Here is a 24,327-nt window from a genome sequence, read left to right as displayed (position 1 = left end):
TCAATAAACCGGCATTTAGAGGTTGAGGTCAGAACATTGGTGTTGTAAGTGATCAAGTGATGGTCCTGTTTATGTCCTCATGATTTATGTCCTGCAGCCCCTCTCCAGAGGCTTCACCTGGTGCCATTAAGGCAGAATTGCCTGAATTACAGTCAGGTGTTAGGTAGCTGTTGAGACTCTCTATCCCTCCATGAGGGAGTAAACAGTCAAGGCCAGCTGGAATGATCTGTTTGCAAGACAGCACAGCTGAACTCCCCAAGATGGTAACTGCTTGGCTCAGAGTATAGTCATAACACCAATCCAAAGAAAAAGGAAAATCTTCTGAGCAGAGTAAGCCAGTTAGTGAGTATTTACTCATGATAAGGTGGACTGACTATCAGGTAACTATAAAATGTGTGATGGTAGGAGGGTACGTGTATGCATAAGAGTTCTCGTAACTCTTTATCTAAGTAAGATACTAGTAACACACAAGTATTTTTGAATGAGAAAATAAACAAGACAAAAGGCATTGGGTCCAAGGTTCGCAGTAAGTGGGAAAAGGAGAGGCAGACAGTGCCCTAGCTTACTGAGGTCTGTGTTACTATCTGACCTTTTGAACTCAATACCAGTATTATTTTGCTTAAAAATAAAAATGAAGTTTAAAATATCACAGTCTCACTTTTCCAAAGGTTGAGACATCTTTAGAATATAAAACAAGAAAAAAACAAGCCAACAAAGACCATGTCCTTATACACACACTTCACCTGTTTCTCACCTGCATCACTGCCTAGGCAGAACCATGGGACAAGATCTCTGACACTGACTTTGAGGCAACAGAGGAACCTGCAGCATATATGGCTGTCCCACAGTACACTACCACTCCAGAAGGAGTCCCACCTACTAGAGTCAACGTGATTTATCAGATCTGCTATAGAATGATAACTGCATTTCTCATGATGGCTGACTACTGATGCTCATTTTTCTCTGATTCAAGCCTATCTTAATCTCTTTCCCTCCAGACTCTACCACTTAAATGGTCTATATCCCTACACCTCTGCACTGGGGATCAAGTTTACAATATGTAAACTGTGGGGGAACACATCTGGACTGGACGAAAATGATGACAGATACTTGAAATAAAGAAGCACCTCTCCTCCTTATTCCTGTCTGCCTTTCATCTTGAAACAATGAGGAGGATAGAAATTTAAGTTCAATTTTTGGAAATATCTAAAAACCATTCCATGAGTATCAAACTAGTACTGCACACATACAAAATGGAGGAACAGTGCTGAAGACAAAATCCTACACTGAGATGTACCTTCTGCAGCACAGAGTAGAAATGCAGCACAAGACCCTGGCTTGCCTGTCTACACTAGTGGAGATACTGAACATCTTTGTTGACCTCTTCAAGGTCATGATTATAGTCAAGACTGAATATCCTAATATAATATCCGAACAGCAATTTACTAGAAGCTTCTGAGAAAAATTTTCCCTTCAAAAAGCTGATATTCTTGTTCCTGCCTCTTGTTCTCTGGTCTTGACTATGATGTTTCTATGCCAGTATGGGTTATGCTGGAACGATGGTGGAAATGGGAGATAGAACTTCAGCCTTGGTATCAGTGGGGAGGCAAATTAACATCAAGAGCCACCATTATTTAAGCCTCTTACTAGAAAAGGGTCAGGAGCCTTCTAGGAAAGGCTAACACTAGCAGGTGGCCTTCCTGGAGGTGACCCACCTTTTTGCAGGCTCTAAGATGGGTGAGCTCTGAGAGGCAAGGTCCCAAGAGAATCATCTCAGGCTTCCTTCTTGTAGGTGAAATGCCTTTCCTGTCACTATTATGTAGCCTAAGTGTTCCTGGGCATTAGCCCACCCTATTGAACAAATTTCCTATAGATCAACATAAAGATGAGCTTTCATTAATTAATACTGTTTAGATAAATTAATAATTTTATAGAATTCCTGATTTGATTCTAAGAAGAAAGTTTTAGGAGATGGTTTTAGCTATTTTGTTAAAAAAATGTAATAAAGTTAGAATAAAGAATAGAATGTTAGAATGTGCCCATTCCTCATAAATAGTAAGTAAAGGCTGCATAATGAGGAAATATGATGAGCTATCACAATTACACTTAAAGGAGAAATAGGCTTGGGAAAGATTTGTGTTCAAGGAAAAACATTCATTCTAGGTCAGATCTGAGGATGCCACAGGTATGCACTATGATAAAGCAAGGCCATGTGAAACTGTTGCTTTGAAATTGTAATGAGCTTACAGAATGAAACACTGCTTTGAACTTAATATCAACAACCTTCTCTGACTCTCCTTTTGTGTAACAATCTATCTATGATGTGATTTTCTATGAACTTTTATCTATAAAAAGGCCAGAGAAAAGAAATAGAGTGTTGCCGGGCAGTGGTGCCGCACGCCTTTAACCCCAGCACTTGGGAGGCAGAGGCAGGCGGATTTCTGAGATCGAGGCCAGCCTGGTCTACAGAGTGAGTTCCAGGACAGCCAGGGCTATACAGAGAAACCCTGTCTCAAAACAACAACAACAAAAAAAACCAAACAAAGAAATAAAGTGTTGGCTTGGGGGGGGGTGTTCTCCTCCATCCATCCATCTGCCAAATGTACACATGTATACATTTGTTTGTCTATGTGTAGCTCTGAGTGAACACTTGAGGAGTAGATGAAACAGGTGGTGATGTCTGTGTATATGGATGTATATGTGTCTGTAGCACTGTGTATGCAAATGAAGTTCTCTCTTTCCTTTTCTCTCTGGTTCACAAAGAGTTAATGAGCTCTGAGAGCTTCTTGCCTGGCCAGGGAGGGGAGGAGCTCAGGGCTGACTAGCCAGAGGAAGGCACTCTAGCAAATAATCCTTTAATTAATCTCCTTCTGCTAAACAGCATGTGGGCATGTGTCAATTTGCCAGAGTTCAGCACTTACTTAAGCACAATTAATAAAAGTTATAGAGTAAGAGACCAGCATATATTTAAGCTTAAAGAGTTAAGTCTTTAGTGCTTATTTAAGCACAGAACAGTAATAAAAAGTTAAGGATTTTTTGTTAAAGATTTATTTATTTTATGTATGTGAGTGCATTGTTGCTGTCTTCAGACATGCCAGAAGAGAGTATCAAATCCCATTACAGATGGTTTTGAGCCACCATGTGGTTGCTGGGAATTGAACTCAGATCCTCTGGAAGAGCAGTCAGTGCTCTTAACCACTGAGCCATCTCTCCAGCCCCAAGAGTTAATTTTTAGCACAGAACAGTAAGAGTGGAGTCTCCAGCATTTAATAAAACACAGAAATTTATAAAGTAAAATAAAGCATAGGGAATTAAAGAGAAAGGAAGCTGGTGGTTTTTGTTAACTCTCCAGAAGCCATCAGCTTCCAGGCCCCAGTAGAGTTAGAGTTAAAAGGCCAGAGATCATCAGTGTTTTGTCCTTCATCCAATGCTGTATCCCTCTTCAGCTCTAGTCCCCTAAGGCCGGGCAGGCCACCAGCAGAGAAGAATTAATGTCTTCTTTTCTCTAGACATTGTATCTAGTTATCTTATAGCTGAAAACATTCCCAGTACAGTTTATAAAAAGAACTGTAGATGTTTTACACTTTCAGGTCACTCACCTCATTCTTCCACAGGTGATACTGCAGTGCAAATGCAGTAAAGTCTCTTGGGACACAGAAAAATCTGCATTCTGAAGCCAAGCCTTGAGAAGTATTTTTCACTTGTTCGAAGTTTTTATTAATTGACTCCAGAATCCAAGGGTCAATGAGAAACACTGGCACATTTTGGCTGGATGTCAGCATAATAAATTTCTTAACTGCACGCTGTTTGAGAAGAAAATAAATCTATGAAACCATTAAGTCAATACTGAACCCTGGACCTCACACTTACTAGGCAAGTGCTCTGTCGCTACAGAAGGCAAGTATGGTGATGACTGCCTGTAACCTCAGCATTCCAGAGGTAGAGGCAGGAGACTATCACAAAGTTTGAAAGGCAAGCCTGGTCTACACAAAAAGTGCCAGGCTAACCAAGGCTATAGTACTCTTCAAATAACAGACATAATAAGACAAAACAAAGAAGCAATAAACAAATAAACAAAGATTTTTTTTGTTTGTTTTGTTTTTGGAGACAGGGTTTCTCTGTGTAGCCCTGGCTGTCCTGGAAACTCATTCTGTAGACCAGGCTGGCTTCAAACTCAGAAATCCGCCTGCCTCTGCCTCCCAAGTGCTGGGATTAAAGGTGTGTGCCACCACTGCCGGGCAAAGAATTTTTTTTAAATCAAAGGCTTTTTGTTTTCTGATTAGTAAACCAGCATTATTTTTCAGCTTTAAAAACTGTTGTTGTTGACACAGGCTCTCATGTAGGCTAGGCTGGCCTGAACAGTGACTGAAGCTAAGTTGACACAGGCTCTCATGTAGGCCAGGCTGGCCTGGACAGTGTCTTGAAGGTAAGGATGATCTTGAGCTCCTGACCTTGCTACCATGTCTGGTTTATACAGTGCCTGAGATTGAACTCAGGGTCCCCTCCAAGCCAGACAAATGCTCTACCAACTGAGTTACAGTTAAACTCTGACCTCTCAACATTGTTTTGTATGTTTCATTAGGTAGAAAAAAAGTAAGAAAATGTATTTTTACAATATGGAGGTTATGAAATTTTGTAAAACAAAAAATGTAGTGTATATATTTCATTATCTGTTCCTTTCCTCTTACAAAAAAAGCACTGAGATTTTTATTCCCGATTATTAATTTCCCTTTCTGTTTGTAGATCAATTCTGATTCATGTGTTCTTTGATTTGGAGAATCAGTATAGCTCAGTGGACAAGAATTCTAGAGATGGAAAGTTTCCATCTGGATTCGGATACTTACTAGACAATAACCTTACTCTCTCTAACTAGCTAAACTGAGAACAGCAATAGATACTGACTTTATATGGTTTCCACACAGACAAAATGAGATATGTAAAGCTCTTGGTGGAGGGTCTACCCTCATGGCCAAGGTGGTCATTGTCACTGCCATCCTTCCACACATGTTTGAGTAGATCAATGCATGAGCTTCAGACGTCATTGTAACTGACATTTCCTGTCTAGTGTACATACCCACTGTGTGCTATCAAATCCAACTCGATTTCCTTTGGATTTTGAAGAACCTGTTCCATTCTAACAGAGAGGGGAAAAAACGTATTTTAGTCAATTAATAGCCCAGCATGCAATATCCACATGCTTATTTTCATACTCAGAAGCAAACAATAATATAATTTTATAAAACAATCAACCCAAGATGTAAAGCATTGAAAGAGTATCACAAGTTATTGAAATAGTTCAATGTTAGGGTGAACATTTCTGAATCAATTAATGGCCATCAAGAAAAACCATCTGCATCCAGATTCCTGTGTCTGTCTGTCTCCCCTTTCCCAACCTCTCTCTGTCCTGCCCCAGTCTCCTAAATCCTGAGATTACATCTAGAACCACCTGTCTCTCTGAAATTAGAGTTTGTCTACTTAGCTTCATATTCCTAACATCATCTCCACACACTGAAGAGATGGCAAAGGAAGTTTTAAAAAGGTGTAAGGAGTTCCCGAGTGTCAGGGTCTCTTTGATACTTCTAAAAGAAAAAAAAAAAAAGGTGGTTTACTCCCTTATCTACTCCCCCTCAACAATCCTGCAAAGCAAGTGACATTATTTCTAGCTGAGAGATGGCACCACTGCTCACACTTTTCATGATATACACTATTATTTCACATGCTCTACGTTTCTTATAAATTAACAGTCCTTTTTAAATGTTCAGGTTCAGAGAGTCAGAAGGAAGAAAGCAATATTATCAGTATTTATATGATTAGCCCTGAAATGCTTTGAAACTGTTTCAAACTCAAAGAAGTTTTACATCTCCTATGCTTTCAATGTTTTTGTACCTGTGAAGTATAAATATGTGAATCAGAAGTGCCCCATCCTACAAATACAATGTATTCAACATTCTTAAAACGATCGCTCATCTTCTCATTAAATTGCATACTCAAGGACAGGTGCCAAAACCAAGCTGTCTTTGTATTACCATGTCTGGCACAGTGCTTGGTTAAATAAATGTAAGTAAGACTTTATTAACTGGAGGAGAAAGGAAAAGAGAAAGAGTAATTAATGTAGAGCTGGATTCAGTGTCTTGTAAAATCTGCAACTTAACAACACTTGAATAAAAATGTACATTTGAGACAAATAAACAACAAAAATAAAGAGTAACTTTGTTATCTTCAGGATGGAAACTGGAGGCAGTCATTCCTTTTCAGCACAGCCGGGCATTAGGAGAGGAGACTGAATATGTTGTATTTGGAATAAGTACATTTCTAGTCAGCTAGTAGATTATTTTATAGCTTTCTTTGGAATTAAGATCATATATCATAAATTCTACTCCTTTAAATGATATAGTTGACTGTATGCATGGTTGTCGGAACACTTCAAGGAGAATTCTGAGAGTTTGTAAGGAATCTCTTATGACAAGAGTCTTATGCCCTCAGTTTCTTCAAAGCACAGAAGTGATCTTGGAACGTGTTTTGTGCTCCTCCCAGGTGTAGTGGGTAACAGAGTTTACTTAAGCTGTTACTCATGTGTGTCTAGGGAAAACCACGTTTTTGACATGTGAGGCTGACCCTTGTGATTGTACCTTTACTCAGATGACTTTCCTTAACTCTCAGAGTATATAATTGTCTGATGTTATGAATAAAGGTGGCTAATGGGTGAAACTTTAGTCACCTCATTTTCAGGCCTGCTCTCATAGGTCCATGGCACCAACTAGAGTGGTAAACAAAGTTACAGTTGTTACTGTCACCTCTACCTAGAACACTCCACCTTGTCCAAAGTACATTCTGATTAGCAGTCATTCCCTAGTCTTCCTCTGTGCCACCATACTAACATTAACATACTTATAATCCCAGCATTTGGGAGGCTGAGGCCAAAGGATCTTTATGAATTCTAGGCCAACCTGGATGATATAGTGAGATTCTTCATCAAAAATCAAAGTAAGATAAGCAACAGAAATCCAGCTACTCAGTTGTCTGCACATGTAAGCATATAGCTAACCATGGCTGTCCAGCAATTTTCCTTTCTCTGCTGGACCATTCCTATTAGTATATAAATACAACATTATTCTTCCCATTAAAAATACTTAAAATAAGAAACAAACAAAAACCTCTTGACAGCCCTTTTCCTCAACAATTTCTTGTTCTCCTGTATGCTGCATAGTTGTGGTGGTACAGCCTTTTCTCTGTGAGTTAGAAGCCAGCCTGGTCTATAACACTAGTTCCATGATACCCAAGGCTATACTGAGGAAACCCTCTATTAAAAAACCAACCAACCAACCAACCAACCAACCAACCAACCAACCAACCAAATAAAAAACTCTAAATGGTTGCATTCATTGTCATTAATTCTTTCCTATGAGATCACCTGAGCTCAGATTCACTCTGCCATACACTCCTCTACCATTGACTTCCACAAGCTAATTCCATTGGTTGTTAGCTCTTACCTCACTTCATCTAACAAGACTTGGTAACTTCTGCTTCACTGGAATACTTCATTTACTGGACTCTCATGATTCCCATACTACACTCTCCTGCTATGTCTCTCTGGCTGTTCCTTCTTAGCTTCACTAGCTAGTTCTCAATTCCTTGAAACGAGCTTAAGGGGCCAAAGCTCAGATCCTGAGATATTCTCTTTTAAATCTATGTTCACATATTTGGTATCTCATTGAGTCTTGTTATTTTTATAAAGATTTACTTCTTATATGTGTATGAGTATTCTGCTGATACATATGTATCACATGTGTACAGTGCCTGCAGAGGCCAGAAGAGGGCGCTAAATCTCTTGGACCTAGAGTTACAGGAGGTTGTGAGCCACCCCACAGGTGCTGGAAACCAAATCTAGATCCTCTTTAAGAACAGCAAATGTTCTCAACTGCTAAACCATATCTCCAGCCCTCAGCTGGTGCTTCTGCTGCTTCTCCTCCTCTTCCTCGTCCTCCTCCCCTTCTTCCTTTTCATCCTCTTCTCTTCCTCCTCTCCTTCTTTTAATATTTATTTACTTATTTTAGAGATGTCACATGATCAAACTCAGGAAAGCGCCTTTACCAAAGAGTCATCTTGCTCCCTCAAGTCTTACAGCTGTATATACCACCTATCTGCTTACACTATCCAAGCTATAGTACTCCTTTGAATTGCAGACTCATACATCTGTCTATTCTTTACCAGGATGTCAACTAGGCACCTAAAACTGGCACATGCAAAGCCTTCCCTCCATCATACTTCAGACTTGCTCTTCTAGTTTTTTTCTCTCAAACTGCAACTTCTCACATCTATTGCCTAGGTCAAAAACACAAGGAACTTTTGATTCCCTTCTGTCTTTCATGCCCTGCATTATAGTCGCCTTTTAACTAGTTCTTTCAGCCTGTGCTCCTATAATCTATTCCTAAATAGACTCACAATTATGCCATGTTAATAGCTCAAAACCTTCCTATGGTTCAATCTTACCAATAGGACCCAAAGTTCTTATGACAGTCGATAACACTCCCAATGACAGCAAAGTCCTCAGACAGCAAAGTCCTCGGTCTCATCTACTCTCCTCTCACCTCTCAGTCTCTACAACTATGTCAACCCCCAGGCTATTCCAGACACTTTCCTCCTTGATTTTTGTACTCTATTTCCTTTGGATCTACACAGAGAACTCTTCATATAAATACATATATACATACATACATACATACATACATATATACACATATACATAGATACATATACATAGATACATACACACACACACACACATATGCAATTCATTCTTTTCAAATGAACTTTTTCTTTAGTTGTAAAGGCCTTCTACATTCCTCATGCTCACCTGGAAAACTCTTACACATCCCCTAAGACCAACTTAAAATATTGTGCACCCATGAAATATCCAGTAACCCAGTCCTCCAAGTATGTTATTCTTCAGATCTTTTTTTTCCCTGAAAACTTAACTTGAAGAGTCAAAGATAAGAACACGAGGGATATCTGTTCTTAATGGCCTCTTGTAAGAAAATGAAAGCAAGGGTACATTTTGCAAATGTTCCAAAAAGTATGTAGTTTTTAAAATATACCCATGAATCTATAAAATAAAGGGTCCTAGAATTTAAATTTCATTATCTTAATAGTTGCTCTATCTAGTGGGAAGAACAGCTACTGGTACTGGTACCCAGTGGCTATAATTGTAAATGAATAAGAAAAATGCAGCCACTGCCAACCAATGACCATATAGAGAATCAAGAAAATAAATAACCTGACCTCTTCTTCTTCCTAGTCTCCAGTCTCCAGCTGATGTTTCCCATTGGTTGAACCCAACTGGAAACCAAAAGGCAAGGGAGCTCATCTAATGAAGTCCATAGAGGTCAGCTCCCAAGGCATAGAGTATGGTGAGGAGAGATCTGGAGAGGTAAACAGAGAATATCCTCCATACTATACTATGTAGTTTATGTTAATTCTATATACCTATAGAATTATATAAGTATGCTATGCAGAGAATTTGATCAAAAATTCTAAAATTGAAATTTTAGAAATATGTCTAACAGTACATAAGAATTATGAAGTCTAAACACAAGGGGATAGAAGAATTCTTAGCTAGTAAAATATTCAGAATGGAGTCTTGTAGAAATTTATTTAAATTCTGGCCTAAGATTTCCATGCTGCCTTACCTATTTAAGTTCCTGAATGAAAGACACACACAACTTTTATATTTTCAATAAGCCTTAAACACCACAATAGCTGGGCAGCTGTCTAGCTAGCCTCTATGTGATTAGAATCTACTTTCCTATTGTTACCTGAGTTATTACTTACTATGTTTCATCTGGCCTGCTCATTTAAGTCCAATTGGCCAGCCCTCAGCAGCACATTCTCTTGACCCCTAACCCACAGTGGCTTCTCTTTCCTCCTCCTGCACTCTTCTTCTCTCCTCATGGTTCCTCTCCGACCTCAAGCTCCCAAAACCTAAACCCCACCTATGTCTCTTCTGCTCAGCTATTGGATGATGGCATCTTTATTTACCAATCAAATATAAAGACAAGGTCACTCACCATCTTATATGCAGGCTCTCTTATCTCTAAAACAATCAATCTTAAAGGTTCAATATTAACATTAAAATACAAACAACCTTAGGCCAACTCACTAGAGTCAGAAGAAGTAAATACTAAATTATTCGTCTATTTTCTTACATGTTCCTTAATCTTTAGTTCGAAAGCTCCTCAAGTTGTGAGTTTAGGGAGTTAGGGCTGATCTTCACCCATCACTCTGTTCTAGTCTATTACTGTGCTCAGCTTAAATAGTTTCAACAAAACAAGTCAAGGGATTAAGAAAACAAGCACATAGATATTTCAAAATATTTCCTACTCAATAGTTATACTGAAAACTTAAAGGCCACAAGTAAGTAGATGGGCAGACCCAGATCCTAAAAAGAACTGGTAGAAGAATAATTGGTGACTATTGATCTCCAGTGATCCAACTAGGATATAATTAAAGAGAAGGCATTCTAGAAATAGGATGCTAAGACAGAAAAGTCTTGTCATTTCTGATACACAGTATCCAATAATCACATTCTTACAAAACCCAAAATCCAAATTCTTAATTTGTATGTCTGCTTAAACATGCCCACTTAGAGTCAAATGGTTACTAATTTGTTAAAAACTTTAAGGTCTTCAATACATGATTTTTTTCCCCAATTGTTTATAAACCTGCACAAATAAAGCTGAGAGACCCTAACTGTGGCGAATCCCTATCTATTTGTGTAGTTGCCTTCTTCTGCATCTCCTTCACATAGAAATACCTCTCTCAAGGTCTCCATGGACTGAACTCCTAAATGTTACCAGCAAGAAAGTCATCTGTCTTAGTAAACCATTTGAAAACCAATAATTTACAACCTGAGAATATACAAAAGAATAAAAAATATGTAAAAAACTGTAGAAAAAATTTATCTTTTTCTGAGTAATGAAAAACTGGAGGGATGGAAGGGGGGTTGATATTTACTCAAATTTGCCATATTACACTACACTGTAGTCTAGGATAATGTCCAGTATACTTCCATTCCAGGAATAATGTACATTTTCCCTTCAGAGAAAAATAAAGCAAGCCAAAAGTCAAAGACCAAATGAAAATCTTTGCATAATTTTAGTAAGCAACAAACTTACAAATCTTCAGAGAGCCTTTGCTGCACGGGTTCTCCATGGCTGTAGGATTAATTCCCACTCTAATGATGGCATATGAAATTGTTCACTGTGAACAACTGTCATCTTTCTTCTTTCAAACCTCCCTCTAACTGAAAACAAATTACTCAGCATAATGGGAAGCCAGCCCAGAATGCCACTCTGTGATGGCCACTGGTAATGCGAACAGTGACTACTGAAGGCACTGGTGTGGCTCATCTGACTAGAATGCACAATGCACGCTCTGCTTCACTTAGTGCTCTGTCTTGAGCTTGGCCATCAAGCTCAATATTTTCAATTGTCCAGCAGCATTCTGAGAGCCATTTGATTTCCTATTTGCCAATCTGATCACATTCTGTTTAAATACAGTTTTACTTACACATCAGAATGGCTCTACGAGTAAAGATAACAGTTTTAGGTTCCAAACCTTAAGCGAGAAACTATCTAGATTCCAGTTAACTCATTTATAAAACAGTGAAAATATAGGCTCACAAGGACTAATGATTTCATTCATTCATTCATTCATTCATTCATTCATTCATTCAGGGGTGAGAGAAGGTATGCCATGGCCCATATGTGGAAGTCAGAGGACAACTTTGAGGAGCCAGTTCTCTCCCTCTACTGTATAGGTTGCAGGAATTGAATTCACAATTGTCTAGCTTAGAGGCAAGTGACCTTACCCACTGAGCCTCTCACCAGCCTCTCAACTTTATTTTTAAACTTGTAATGTAAGCCATTTGTAGGAAACAGAAGTTTCTAGAAGCTATCGGGTTTTAGCATGTACTATGTAGAAAACACTAAGTGACATCAACTAGACTACCTCAATTGACAACGTTACTGAGCCCCGGTCAAAGAAATCAAAGCTTAAAGAGGTGATTTGCAGAAAGCCAGATGACTAAACTAAGATTCAACTCAGAACCCATGCTCAAGAATTACTACTACTGATAAAACTATCAAATTATGAACATCTTGAAAGTAAGACCTTTACCCTATTAACCTCAGTTTTCCTGCTATAGACCTTGTGCATTAACAAGTGATCAGTAAATACACATCAAATAAGCACACTGAATTAAAATACATTAACCTGTTGGGTGTAGTAAGAAATAAATAAATAACAATGAATGGTTGAAACTTCCCTAGGAACATGTCTTCTTGGTGTGAACTCTATGCTGACTCTGGATGGAGCCCAGTTTACAGGGGGTGGACTCACAACCTTCTGAGTTTATAATGGTGTGAAAGTACTACTATGCACAGCATAGAAATCATACTTTTTTTTTTTATTGGATGTTTTATTTACATTTCATATGTTGTCCCCTTACCCCATCCCCCACCCACCCAGGAACTCCCTATCCCCTTACCCCTCCTCCTTCTTCTCTGTGGATGTAACCCCTACCTACCCCCTCCACTCCCACTTCCCCACCCTCAAAATTCCCACCCCCTGGGGCGTCCAGCCTTCATGAGGTCAAGGATCTCATCTTTCCCTGGGCAAGCTATTCAGAACTCACAATGCTGTGGAGCTATCAGCCATGTGAGAATGAACAGAGTACTACGCAAGCTATGCTGTTCAGTAGATGAGGCATATTAAATACAGTTTGATCCTATAATGAGTTTATCGGATGTAACCTCACTGTAGGGTGAAGAATATCTGTACTTGATTAGAGTCCATGGAATGCTCACGATGCTACTATTCCACTGGAGTTTGTGTTTCAGGATATGAGGGTGATCTCGCTGTGGTATCTGCTACCTCTGCCAGGATTGATTTGGCTGGCGAGGCAAGTGTCCCCTTCCTCCCTCACTGCTCCATGTTTGACCCTCTTGAAGCTGAGCACCCAGTCCGTCAAAAATGACAACCTTCCCCCACAAAGAAGCACTATACTTGGGTCAAAGGTATATGAGAAGCTGTGCTCCCTGACAGAACATCCAAACAAAGTTTGGATTTTAAAAACCTGAACTTCTGTCAAGCCTATTCCTTTATTAAATACAGTGTATTTGTTCCTTACCTTTAATTATTAGATAGTTGGATTGAGTTCATTGTAGATCACAGAAAATCTGAACATCTAAATAAGTGGTGAGGGCCAAGAGGACATATATCTACAGTAATGCTCCAAGCATTACCAGAAATAGACCTTCTTTATTCTAAGGCAGCAAACGGCCCCCTTCTCTAGTCCACGGCCGACTGAGGGTAATCCCTCCTAAGATCCTGGACCGCTGTGTACTCATCCCAACATGGAGCGACAGGCATTCACTGCTGCTCACAGCTACCTGACTGCAACCCAGTATCTCTACTACTTCAATCCCTCAAACACCAACAAGGGTAAGTTACACTACAATCACAGTAGACTCTAAATCAAAATATACACTATTAGATAAAATAATTTTGATATGTTATCAAAATTTCTTATCAGTGACTTAACTGGTACTATTTAGGAATAATAATTTTTAGTCAATGGGAAATGTGAATAGGTTAAATATTATTGAAACATTACTTTTGATTTAATTGTATTATTACAAAAACATTTAACTGAATTTTAAACTGCCTGTCACATCCTACGAAGAAGAGAACCCCACTGAGACATGTTTCTTTAAAAAATAAACATTATTAATTTTCTATACTAAAATTTAAATATGTTAAGAAAACATGTAGCCACAATTATGTTTAATAAGAAAAGACAATTACCCTTGCCAACAAATAGTGCTTGTAGTAGTACAGCTGAAACAGCAGAAATGCAGAACTTGTCAGTGTCAAAAGGGCCAAGACCACGTTCTTATTGATTCTACTCATTGGTCTGTGGTTGCTCTTGGGTGGTTTTTAATAGTAACCCAGTTGTTTTCATCTTCTTCATGAAACAGAATCTTGTTTTCTGTGACCACAGATACTTCTGCAAAGAAAAAAGCCAATTTGGCAACAAAAAATAATTAACTTCAATAATTATTGGCAATGCGTGCATGAGCACACACACACACACATACACATTTATATTTACCCAAGTATGGCAGTACATGGCCGTATCACCAGCATTTGGTAGCTGAGGCAGGGCGATAGCAATTACACTGCCAGCCTAGGCTACGTAATGAGGTCAAGACCAGCTTGAGCTCCATAAAAAGATTGTCTCAAACAAACTAATAAACATCAAAAGCAAATGTAGAAAAGAAAAAATAAAAAGACAAGGAAAAGCTATCTGCAGTTCCACAGAAGACTATGGCCAAGAAGGAATGCAGAGAGGAGGTTTTTCCAATGTGTCTGACTCAACAGAGCTGTCCTGGGACCTCTGGACCTCAGGATGTATGTCTGACAAGTTCAAAGTCAATGCTACTTCTGACCACACCAAGAACTACTTCCATAGGAAAAAAGTGAGACAGTTTTTAGTCAAGGAGCACAATATCTAGCTGTTTTGTGAGAGGTGTGTATGTGTGTGAGATATAGGATGTTCATATATGACCTTGGTGTATGTGTGTGAGATATAGGATGTTCATATATGACCTTGGTATTTGCAAGGGTAAAGAAGACTTTGGTAAACATTTTGATCTTTCATCCTGGGTATTACCTCTGATTATCTATTTAGAATAAAAAATTTAGTATGTATATACTTACCTCCTCTCCAATACATTATCTTAGTTAGGTATATTTAAAGATCCCCTAGTATTTAGCTTTATTTCTTCAATAATAATACATTTTTTACTTAACATCTAAGTTTTCTGTCTTTTCTTCCCTGGTTATAAGAAACTGACAAACTATGCTTCTTTCTTTCCTAGTTTCTTTCTTTTTCTTAATTATTTCTACTTGGTTATTTTATTCTGTCTCTTAACTATGCTATTTTGTTCTTATTCCACAGTGTTCCACGGTGATCCTATTGTCAGACTCTTTGCCCACTCATCTCTGCAGCTTATAAAAAAAAAGAATGTGAAGGCATTACTTACTGTTAGTGTGTTAGTGTTAGCATTGTTAAAAAAAACAATGTCAGCAACGTTTGGCTGTGTGTCATACTTTACTTCCCCTGATAAGTTACAGGATTTATATCACTGCCCTGTAATGCTAAATATTCTCTTGATAACATTCAATACCATAGCCCCACATATGCACAAAGGATGCATATATATTCCCTACCAGTGAAATGCAACTCTTGTTTACCTAGACTTAAATAATGAAGGTGGTTTCATTTTCTTTAGTCTTTGAGTGTTCTTTCAACTTATAACGATTATAGAAAGCTTTTTGAAGTTATGTTTAAATAACTTCATTAGGACATTGGATTATCTATTTCCAGAAGTAAAGTATAACTCCTTCACTCCCCTTTCAGTTTGTTCAACTTCCAAAGCCTGTTATCATGTCACCTTACTGAAGCTTGAATGTCAACTTTCCATTTCAATAGGCTGGTACTTCTTGTGAGTCCTTTCATCCTGAACTCTGACAGGCAGCTGTCTTACAACCAACTACTAGCACTTGAACCAATGAACTTTGCCTTATTTTTTGCAATGCTGCTATCCAGGGCTAGCAAGCATGTTACCACTGAGATACAGTACAACAATGTCATTTTAAAAGATTTTCAAAAGATGATTTATAACTATAAGTACATGCACGGGTATGTTTGTTCACACGTGTGCAGGTGCCCATGAAGGACAGAGGAACTGGAACTCCGTGGAACTGGAGTTTACAGGTGGTAGTTGTGAGTCACCTGACATGGGTACTAGGAAGCAAACTCAGATCCCTGGGAAGAGCAGTATATGCCCTTAACCACTCACTTCTCCATCTTTCATTAATTTCCCCTACGGCCTGTACAGTCGTCACTTATTTTCTAGTTTATCTTCTTGCTGAAGCATTTTTAATGTTCTTTTTCTTTTACTTATCTTTAAATGACCTGAGCTCCCTCAGATACTGGGGTGGGAGGGAAACATGTTCTAGACTAGATGGAAGTTTTTTTTTTTTCCCTGACAGAACGGTTTATACATGTGTGTGCATATGTGAGAAAGACAGAGAACACATGTTACATGTGAAAAGTTAAGACACAACTCCTTCATGATAACAGAAACAGGTACCAAAGAGTGTCTGACAATCTCCCCTCCATTTTGCTGCTGTACAGATAGGGCATTTGTGTATATACTGTTTGTTTTTCTTCTTTCTAGTTCATGCTGCCAAACATCTGAGGCTGCTCCCACACCTTCCCTGTACGTCCAGACCTCTGTACAGAGAACCATGTACTCTGTTCTATCAGTTCTGAGATCTGTTTCTACAAGGATTTTCCTTTTACTTGTGGCAACCACTTCTCAAATATTTCAGTTTGGGGTCACAGTAATATCTGCCTTGGGGAAGCTGTGTTACCACCCATCTCCCATTTTTCATGTTGTTTCCGGGTAACTTCAGACTGAATAAAGTAGAAGGATTTTTACTCTGCCATTTTAATTAAAGTCCTGAGTTTTTGTGCGGAGCTTTAAAACAATCCACATAAACAATCTGAACACATAAAACAAGCACTGGAAGAAATCACGTAAGATCAACTATCCATGGGAGATACCTCAACAGAGATAGGAATCAACTGCCCCATCTGCAGATAATGTATCAAAATATTGGCATCAATCAAGATGTTCTCCACTAACCTGTGAAAATCAGCAACATCCATCAATACTGATGATGGTACGAGTCTGCTGTTAACTAAAACCTGTTATCTAGGACCTATCTAGGGCAGGTCCTAGATAAGATTATTTCTCAAACTCTCTAGATTTCAGCTATTCCTCATCCATGTGATGAACAGCACACACAGTGTACTGCATGGTGCTTCTGAGTGACATCTAAGCTGGCATCTAAGCTTACCATTACTAAGCTTCCTCTAAGAACAACTATTCTAAAATTCAAAATAATATACTATTGTTTTGGGGGAGCTGTCTCTACACTTAATGCAAGACTAATCCATTAATAATACAGTAATAACCACTTAAACTAAGCAACAGGATAGTTTTAAACAGAGATGTCTCTCGGCAGCATCACAGGCCCTGGCTTCTTCAGTGGCACAGAACCTAAATCAGGATAATATTGGTGTACAAATTAATTGTGACATTTTAGCTATTACTTTAAAAACAGTAAGGAGAATGCATTTCTCACTTTACATGTATGTAAAGAAGATACTTATCACGTGTAATGGAAAGTAAAAATTATTGCAGAGCTAATAAAATGAGCACAGTGAGCACACCTTCGAACGAATTAAGGATGACCACTGAGAAGACTCAGAAGAGAGGAAAGAGAGTGGTAAACCAACCACCTCCTCTCTTCGAAGCGGTTGCAGCTGGCTGCTGTACACAGAACTTGTCCTTCTCAGGTGGAACCCTCCCTGGGTGGCTGCCCTGCCATTTTCCCTTCCTTTCCCTGTGACTTCAGCACTCAGAGCAGCGGCTGCAGCAGTTCCTCCTCTGTGGACGCACCTTGGCAAACACTGATCCTCACACCTCATCGTTCTCCACGCATCGTCCGCTCTCGCCACCCAGCTCAAACGTCACTGTCCCAACCCGGCCTCTACAAGCGTCTCCATAAACCTCCCAAATCGAAGACGGGTCAGGATGATCGGCGGACAGCATGGGCATGTGGGAACTATCTGTCGCCGTGACTGCGACAGCAGGCTCGTGCACTGACTCGCAGATGGTACCTGCGGCCGACGTCGGACTCCTCCCCGCCGCCGTAGGGCGGGTACCCTAAAGGTGGACGACCGCTAGTCATAAGTCAGCGACACGTGCCTGAGGGAACCCGCCCATGCCCAGGCTCAGAGACCCAGCCCGGGAGTCCTCATCTTACCTAACTCTAGGGCTGCGGCGGAGGCCTCGCTTTACGGCAGCCACGGCAACTGTCGCAAATAAGCCGTCAAGCGCGCAGCGGCGTACGCTAGTCCCTGTACGGTTTGGTGGTACTGTCTTGTGTCCGCTTCTGCTGTCAAGTTCTTGGAGCCCTGCTACTTGTCTGGCCTTTAGAAATCTGCAGACAGCCATTCCTCAGCAGCGCCCTGAGGCTGCCTGGAGTTTAGGAAAACCGAAACGGTCTCCCCTAGTGTGCGGCTCACCAGACACAGCACAGAAAGTGCAAACTTAGGGTGGATAATGATTCCTTCTCTCTCTCCCACCCTCTCTCCCTTTATCGCTCCTTGCGCCCCTCCCGCTCTTCCTTCTCTCTCCACATTCTACTATTGTGGACAGAATGGGAAAGAGCACTGTGAAGTGATGTATGTACTCATGAAGCTGAAGTGCCTACTTGACATCCAGGCCTAGAAGATGCTATCTTCCAGTTTGGGGCTTGAAAGAAATAAAGACGGTTCTGGGGTTGGCATCTTTGCGTTTAGCGGTGTAATTTAAAGAGTTCAGATCAAGGATCAGATGTGGATTTTGATAGGAATTTTTGAAAAATAAAAGTACTGAAGAGATTATTGTAATTTTAAGTTCTCTGTACGGAAATTATAACGGCGTATAGAAAAAAAAATTTATCCTACATACCCCGTTCTGTATCATTTAATTCAGACTGGCCTTAAAGTCTACTGAGCCCAGTATGGCCTTCAAATGATCCTACTGCTTCCACATCTCAAGTGCTGGGATAACTTTGCATCACCATGCTTAGCTTAAAACAGAATTTTTCTAAAAATTGTGATGGAATATGGCTGTATCAAAAATTTTTAGTAAGTCTGATATGCCTACGATTTAAGCATTTGGGGTGCTAAGGCAGGAGGATTCAGAGTGAGCCCTTTTCACACACACACACACACACAAACACACACACAAATACAATTGATGCCTACTGGGATATTAGGAGGTGATATTTGAAAAGAAATGAAGAGTGTTATGTTCAACAATGTCTGGAAATTATAAGGAGGAAAAAAAAACTTCCCTGGTTTTAGAAGTGGATACATTTCAAGTACATAGTAAATCTTATCCTGTATAAATCTCGAAAGAGGCAGAGGACTAGCCAGTTTTCTGATCTGAGCTAAGTTTAAGTATAGATCTCATTGCTTTTCCTATATAAGCACAGTCGTAATGTGCCATCTACATTACCAAGTTCCTGTTACTGTAAAGTACATCAGGATTTAGAGATATATCAAGGAAAGAATTTAGAACCCTTCGAAGAAAATTGACAATCCTTGTGGATATCTTAGACATAAGTTGTCAGCAACATTTTTTTTTTGGCAATTTACCTCTAAATTTTCTTCTACTTGAAAATAACTTTATTCTTTTTGATATAAGCTTACAAAGTAAAAGCCCATTTACCACTGGAAATTGGACAATAACCAGGTAAACACACTGATGATAGTCCTTGTTAATGGGTTGAAAGTGAACTGCTCCCCAGATGCTTCTGATGAAATACTTTGTCTCCAGGCAGTTTTAGAAACTTTGAGGGGTAGGATTCTAAAACCCTGGAGGCAGTGGGCCATTAGAGTGGACAGGCATTAAGGATTACAGCCCAGCTCCCCTTTCAGTCTGTTCTCTGCTTCTTGGTCCAGTCCATCTAGATGTGAGTCGACTATCCACCTGTCCCAGCTGCCATAAACTCTGCCATGTCCTCCCTCCTATGATAGACTTTAACCTCTCCAACTATGAGCCAAAGGGAATGTTTATTCCCTTAATTTACTCCTGTCAGATCTTGTCATACAATTAGAAAATAGTACTTACCAAGTGGGCTCAGAGAGGCAATTTGGAAAACTCGCTCACCATAAAAAGTCTTTTAACCTAGTTAACCACATTCAAAGCTGTTGAGAAGGATACAAGGAGGAAAAAAAATAGCCTCCATCAGAAGTAAACATTCACCTTTCAAAAATCATCCAGGTGTGTGTATTTACACATTGTGGCCTGGTAACATTTGTGGTACCCTATGGTGGCAAAAATATAAAATAGCAGCAGCACTAACAAATTTAAGTAACCAAGAGCTTAACCATCAAATGCCATATTCAAGGGCTGGAGAAATGGCTCAGCAAGCAAAGAACACTCAGTATTCTCCCAAAGGACCCAAGTTCTATTCTGTAACTCCAGTTCCAGGGTATCTAATGTCCTCTTCTGGCCTTTGAGGGTACTCACACTTATGTGACATACATATATACCTAAAGAAAATGAATATAGGAGTTTCTTTAATATCCATCCTTGATAGATTTTTTTCTGAAGGAACATAAATCCAGATTCAAATATGGAACTCGCAAATTCCTCAGACAATGTTGGAAAGTGACAGCATAAATACTATGTGACCTGGAATATGTGCATGTAGATACTCCCGTTGGCACATCCAAGCTGTAAATGTTGCAGCTCCAAAGGGAAGAGCTTCCCCTACAGAAGCTTACAGCTCTGCAGGGGCTGCAGGAAAAGGTTTCCCCAAGGCAAGCCTAACATTTCTGCTTTAACAGAGAATTTCCCCAGCAAAGGTGTTTAATAGCTCTACTCCACCAGAGCCAAGGAACACCACAAAGTCACACTGCACAACAAACCTCACACAAGAGATTTATTGGAGGGGAAACCCCAGCACGGTGGCTGCTGCTGCTTGGGAGAAGCAGGGGTTTCTTGTGGGGCAGGGCAGAGCTTTCCAGGGTGGAGATTTTCAGAGTGAGGATTAGTAAGATTTCAATTCCTGAGCTTGAGCAATCTCAGGGATTGGTGGGAGTCTGTTTCTTGACCCTTGACTTAGTCTTGGGGTCAAGTCAGGGTCAGGGTGTTTTTTCCTTTCATTCCTCCCCCCCTTTTCCTTTTATTGGATATTTTCTTTATTTACATTTCAATTGTTATCCCTTCTCCAGGTCTCCCCTCTGGAAACCCCCTATCCCAATCCCCCACTCCTGCCTCTATGAGGATGCTCCCCCCCCACCTCCCCACCCTGGCATTCCCCTACACTAGGGCATCGAACCCTGACAGGACTAAGGGCCACTCCTCCTACTGATGTCCAACAAGGCCATCATCTGCCACACACGCAGCCAGAGACATGGGTCCCTCCACTCTTTGGCTGGTGGTCCAGGAGCTCTGGGGTTCTGGCCAGTTGACACTGTTGCTCCCCCCCATAGGGCTGCAGAAATCCTCAGCCCCTTCAGTCTCTTCTCCAACTCCTCCATCTGGGACCCCATGCTCAGCCCAATGGTAGGCTGTGAGCATCTGCATCTCTATTTGTCAGGCTCTGGCAGAGCCTCTCAGGAGACAGCTATATCAGGCTCCTGTCAGCAAGCACTTCCTGACATTTGCAATAGCATCCCAGTTTGGCAACTGTATATAGGACATCCGGATCCCCAGGTGAGGCAGTCTCTGGATGGCCTTTCCTTAGGTCTCTGCTCCACACTTTGTCTTCACATTTCCTCCTATGAGTACTTTGTTCCCCCTTCTATGACGCACTGAAGCACCCACACTTTGGTCTTCCTTCTTCTTGAACTTCATATGGTCTGTGAATTGTATCTTGGGTATTTCACTGATAAGTGGATATTAGCCCAAAAGCTTGGAATACCCAAGATAAAATTTCTTTTGCCCTTTTATACTATACAAGCACCAGTCTTGACAAATTGCCATCCATGGTGTGTGTGTGTGTGTGTGTGTGTGTGTGTGTGTTTTGGATAGATCTTGGGAACATGCCTACACAGGTCCTCAAGGAAAATTTAACAGATGACCAGGAAAGGAGGTCTGGCTGGGGTACTGGCCTGAGGAATCCAACCTCTAGTTTCATTTCCTGTTGCTTTGATAAAATACTCTGACAAAAGCAATTTGGAAGGCAAGGCTTATTTTTGTCTCACAGTCCTGGAGTACAGCATATCATATTAGGAAGTCAAAGAGGCAAAAGCTTAAGGGAGCTGGTGACATCATATCCCAAAGCAGGAAGGAGCATAAGAGAAAAGATCGCATGCTCGTGTTCAGTTAGCTCTCTCTCTTCAGTCCAGGACCCACTTGGTGAAATGGTACTGTCCACATACAGGATAGGTCTCCCTAACCCCACCCATAGACACACCCACAGATTAACCTAAGTAAGACAACTGTCACTGAGATTCCTGTTTCATGTGATTCTACATTGGGCCAAGTAGACAATTAAAACCAACCATCAGACACCCTTAGGGAATTCTACTAGGTGACGCTGGGAGCTTGATTGCTATTATGGCGTTTCAGGATGAGTCGCTATGAAGCAGAGCTAGGTTAACTAAGCATTTTACCAATAGCTATATAAAAACAAAACCCCTACCCATGCCCTTAAATGTCCATTTATCCCAATTGAGGTCAAGAAATATGGAAGACATGGTCCTTGGCTTCCTTCCAATTGTGATTTTATGAAGAGCAGTCCAATGGAGACAAGGTCAGGACCCAAGTATCTGGTGCATGGAGAATCTTGTATCATACTGTATATACTACTGGCTGGCTCTGTTTAGAATATGAGTAGCCTTCCCTTAACATATATTTTATCACTGGATTTATCAATCCCTCTGGTGATAACTTTGAGTGACGTGGGAATAAGCAACTAGTACCATGCAATATCAGTACAAAACCGTGTTTGATGCACAAAAACTTCACCATAAAATTTAGACTGGACATAAGGAAAAAACTAAATTTTGAAGGAACTAGTTGCCATGTGATTTATATGATGGCTGGAATGTGAAATGTCCCTCCAGCTCTTACATTTCATAATGGTGCTGTTTTGGAGTTTGTGGAACCTACAGTTGCTAGGAGCGGGTTGTTTGTGGCCAGGTCTTAAAGGTTATAACCAGTTTACTACTGGACCAATCTCTTGCTTGTTCACCATGCCTTCTCACACAGGATTTCTGTCCCCTGAAAACACATCTTTCTTCCCTGAAGGCAGTTACTTCTCAGATAGTTGATCTTAGCGACAAAACTAACAGTCTACATATTTATAATATCAACTGCAGGAAGAGATTCAAAGAATATATACAAGCCATTATATAAAAATAGTTAACTTGCAAGTACAAGTCAGAAAGGGGAACCTTCAAAATTCTGATAGTCCATTATTTAAGTCTATTATTATTCAGGTAACTCTGAACTGTGGAGGCCAGTTCTTTGCCTAGCAACCACAAAGGATGAAGGATCCATGCTTGCCTTTCTTTAATCTGTTTGCTTCTATTTTAATTCACAATACTACAATGTATTCTATCTTGTCTGTGCATAGATATGCAAGGGAAATCATTGAATAACCACCTTCTTGATTTCACTGAACTGTTAAGTTGTAGCTATCCATAGGCCTAACAAGAGGACTGCCCCTCAAAACCTTTGTCACATGGTTCTCCTCATAATACAAGACTGTCTGTTTTCCTTTTATCTTTCTCTTGTTGACAAAGACCTTAAACACAGGAACTACGACCTAAATATAATCAATCATGGCTTATTCTTTTCCCCTTCACTTTCTTTCAGGTTAGAATACATATTGTAAAAAGGACTGGGTTCTGGGTCTGACTCTCTTAGTGATCCCTCTACAAAAATGTAACCTAGGATGTGAGGCGCTATTACATCTTTAATGAGCTACTAGTGAAATGTACTTATTTTAAATTAATATAAATTTAAAAATTCAACTGACTAGTACATTCTTCACAGTAGCTGCCTGTGGCTACTGACTACTGGCTACTGGTTTTCCCATCATTACATAAAACACTGTTAAACAGCATTGTCTAACATATTTTGAGGAAATGAGACAATGGCTTTTTAAACATTCTCTTTATTAATAAACAACTACAGATATTTTAATAAAAGTTGATAAAAATAAAACACTGACACAAAATAAAGCAAAAAAAGGTTTAATTTTTAGAAGGGATAATACAGGTGCTTTTGTAAAAACGTCAAGGGGAACATTTTGTACAGAACATACAATCATCTTAACAGACAAGTTGCTACACTTTGAATAACCATTTTTTAAGTGTAAAAAAATCATTTAAAAGGATTCGTATTGTTTGTAAGGAGAATGAGACAGTGTGCTCATTTCAAACACTCCTGCAGCACTGAATATATCATGTGTAGTTTATTAATAGTCTTCATCCACAACTTAAGAGGTTAAACCTGAGGAGCTGTAATTTTTATTATCACGACTGCATAGCAAAATCATGTTCAGATAACAAACAGACCAAAATCCTTTGGAGTAGGATAACTTGTAAATCATTTAAAACATCCACTTTAGAGCAACTCAACTATGTCCAGACACATAATAGCTGATATAGGTTAATGAACA

The 24,327-nt window shown here is 39.8% G+C and overlaps 1 protein-coding gene across 2 annotated transcripts in view; it reads right to left on the bottom strand.

Moving 5' to 3' along the window:
• Positions 1 to 18,192, bottom strand: part of Fktn (fukutin) — a 53,834-nt gene extending 35,642 nt beyond the window's left edge. The window contains exons 1-4 of one of the 2 annotated variants that reach the window (XM_028779897.1): positions 17,962 to 18,192; positions 13,864 to 14,065; positions 5,075 to 5,134; positions 3,600 to 3,803 (exon numbers count right to left, since the gene is read on the bottom strand). In XM_028779897.1, the coding sequence (XP_028635730.1) occupies positions 3,600 to 3,803; positions 5,075 to 5,134; positions 13,864 to 13,968 (369 nt within the window). In that variant the 5' untranslated portion in view covers positions 13,969 to 14,065; positions 17,962 to 18,192. Of the gene's footprint in view, positions 1 to 3,599; positions 3,804 to 5,074; positions 5,135 to 13,863; positions 14,066 to 17,594; positions 17,798 to 17,961 lie in introns of those variants that run through there. The other variant, XM_028779898.1, reaches the window with a different exon arrangement.
• Positions 18,193 to 24,327: the final 6,135 nt, after the last annotated feature.

This window comes from Grammomys surdaster, unplaced genomic scaffold, assembly GCF_004785775.1.
Source record: "Grammomys surdaster isolate TR1022 unplaced genomic scaffold, NIH_TR_1.0 363, whole genome shotgun sequence".
NCBI lineage: Eukaryota > Metazoa > Chordata > Mammalia > Rodentia > Muridae > Grammomys > Grammomys surdaster.
This window is presented reverse-complemented; position numbering and strand designations above follow the sequence as displayed.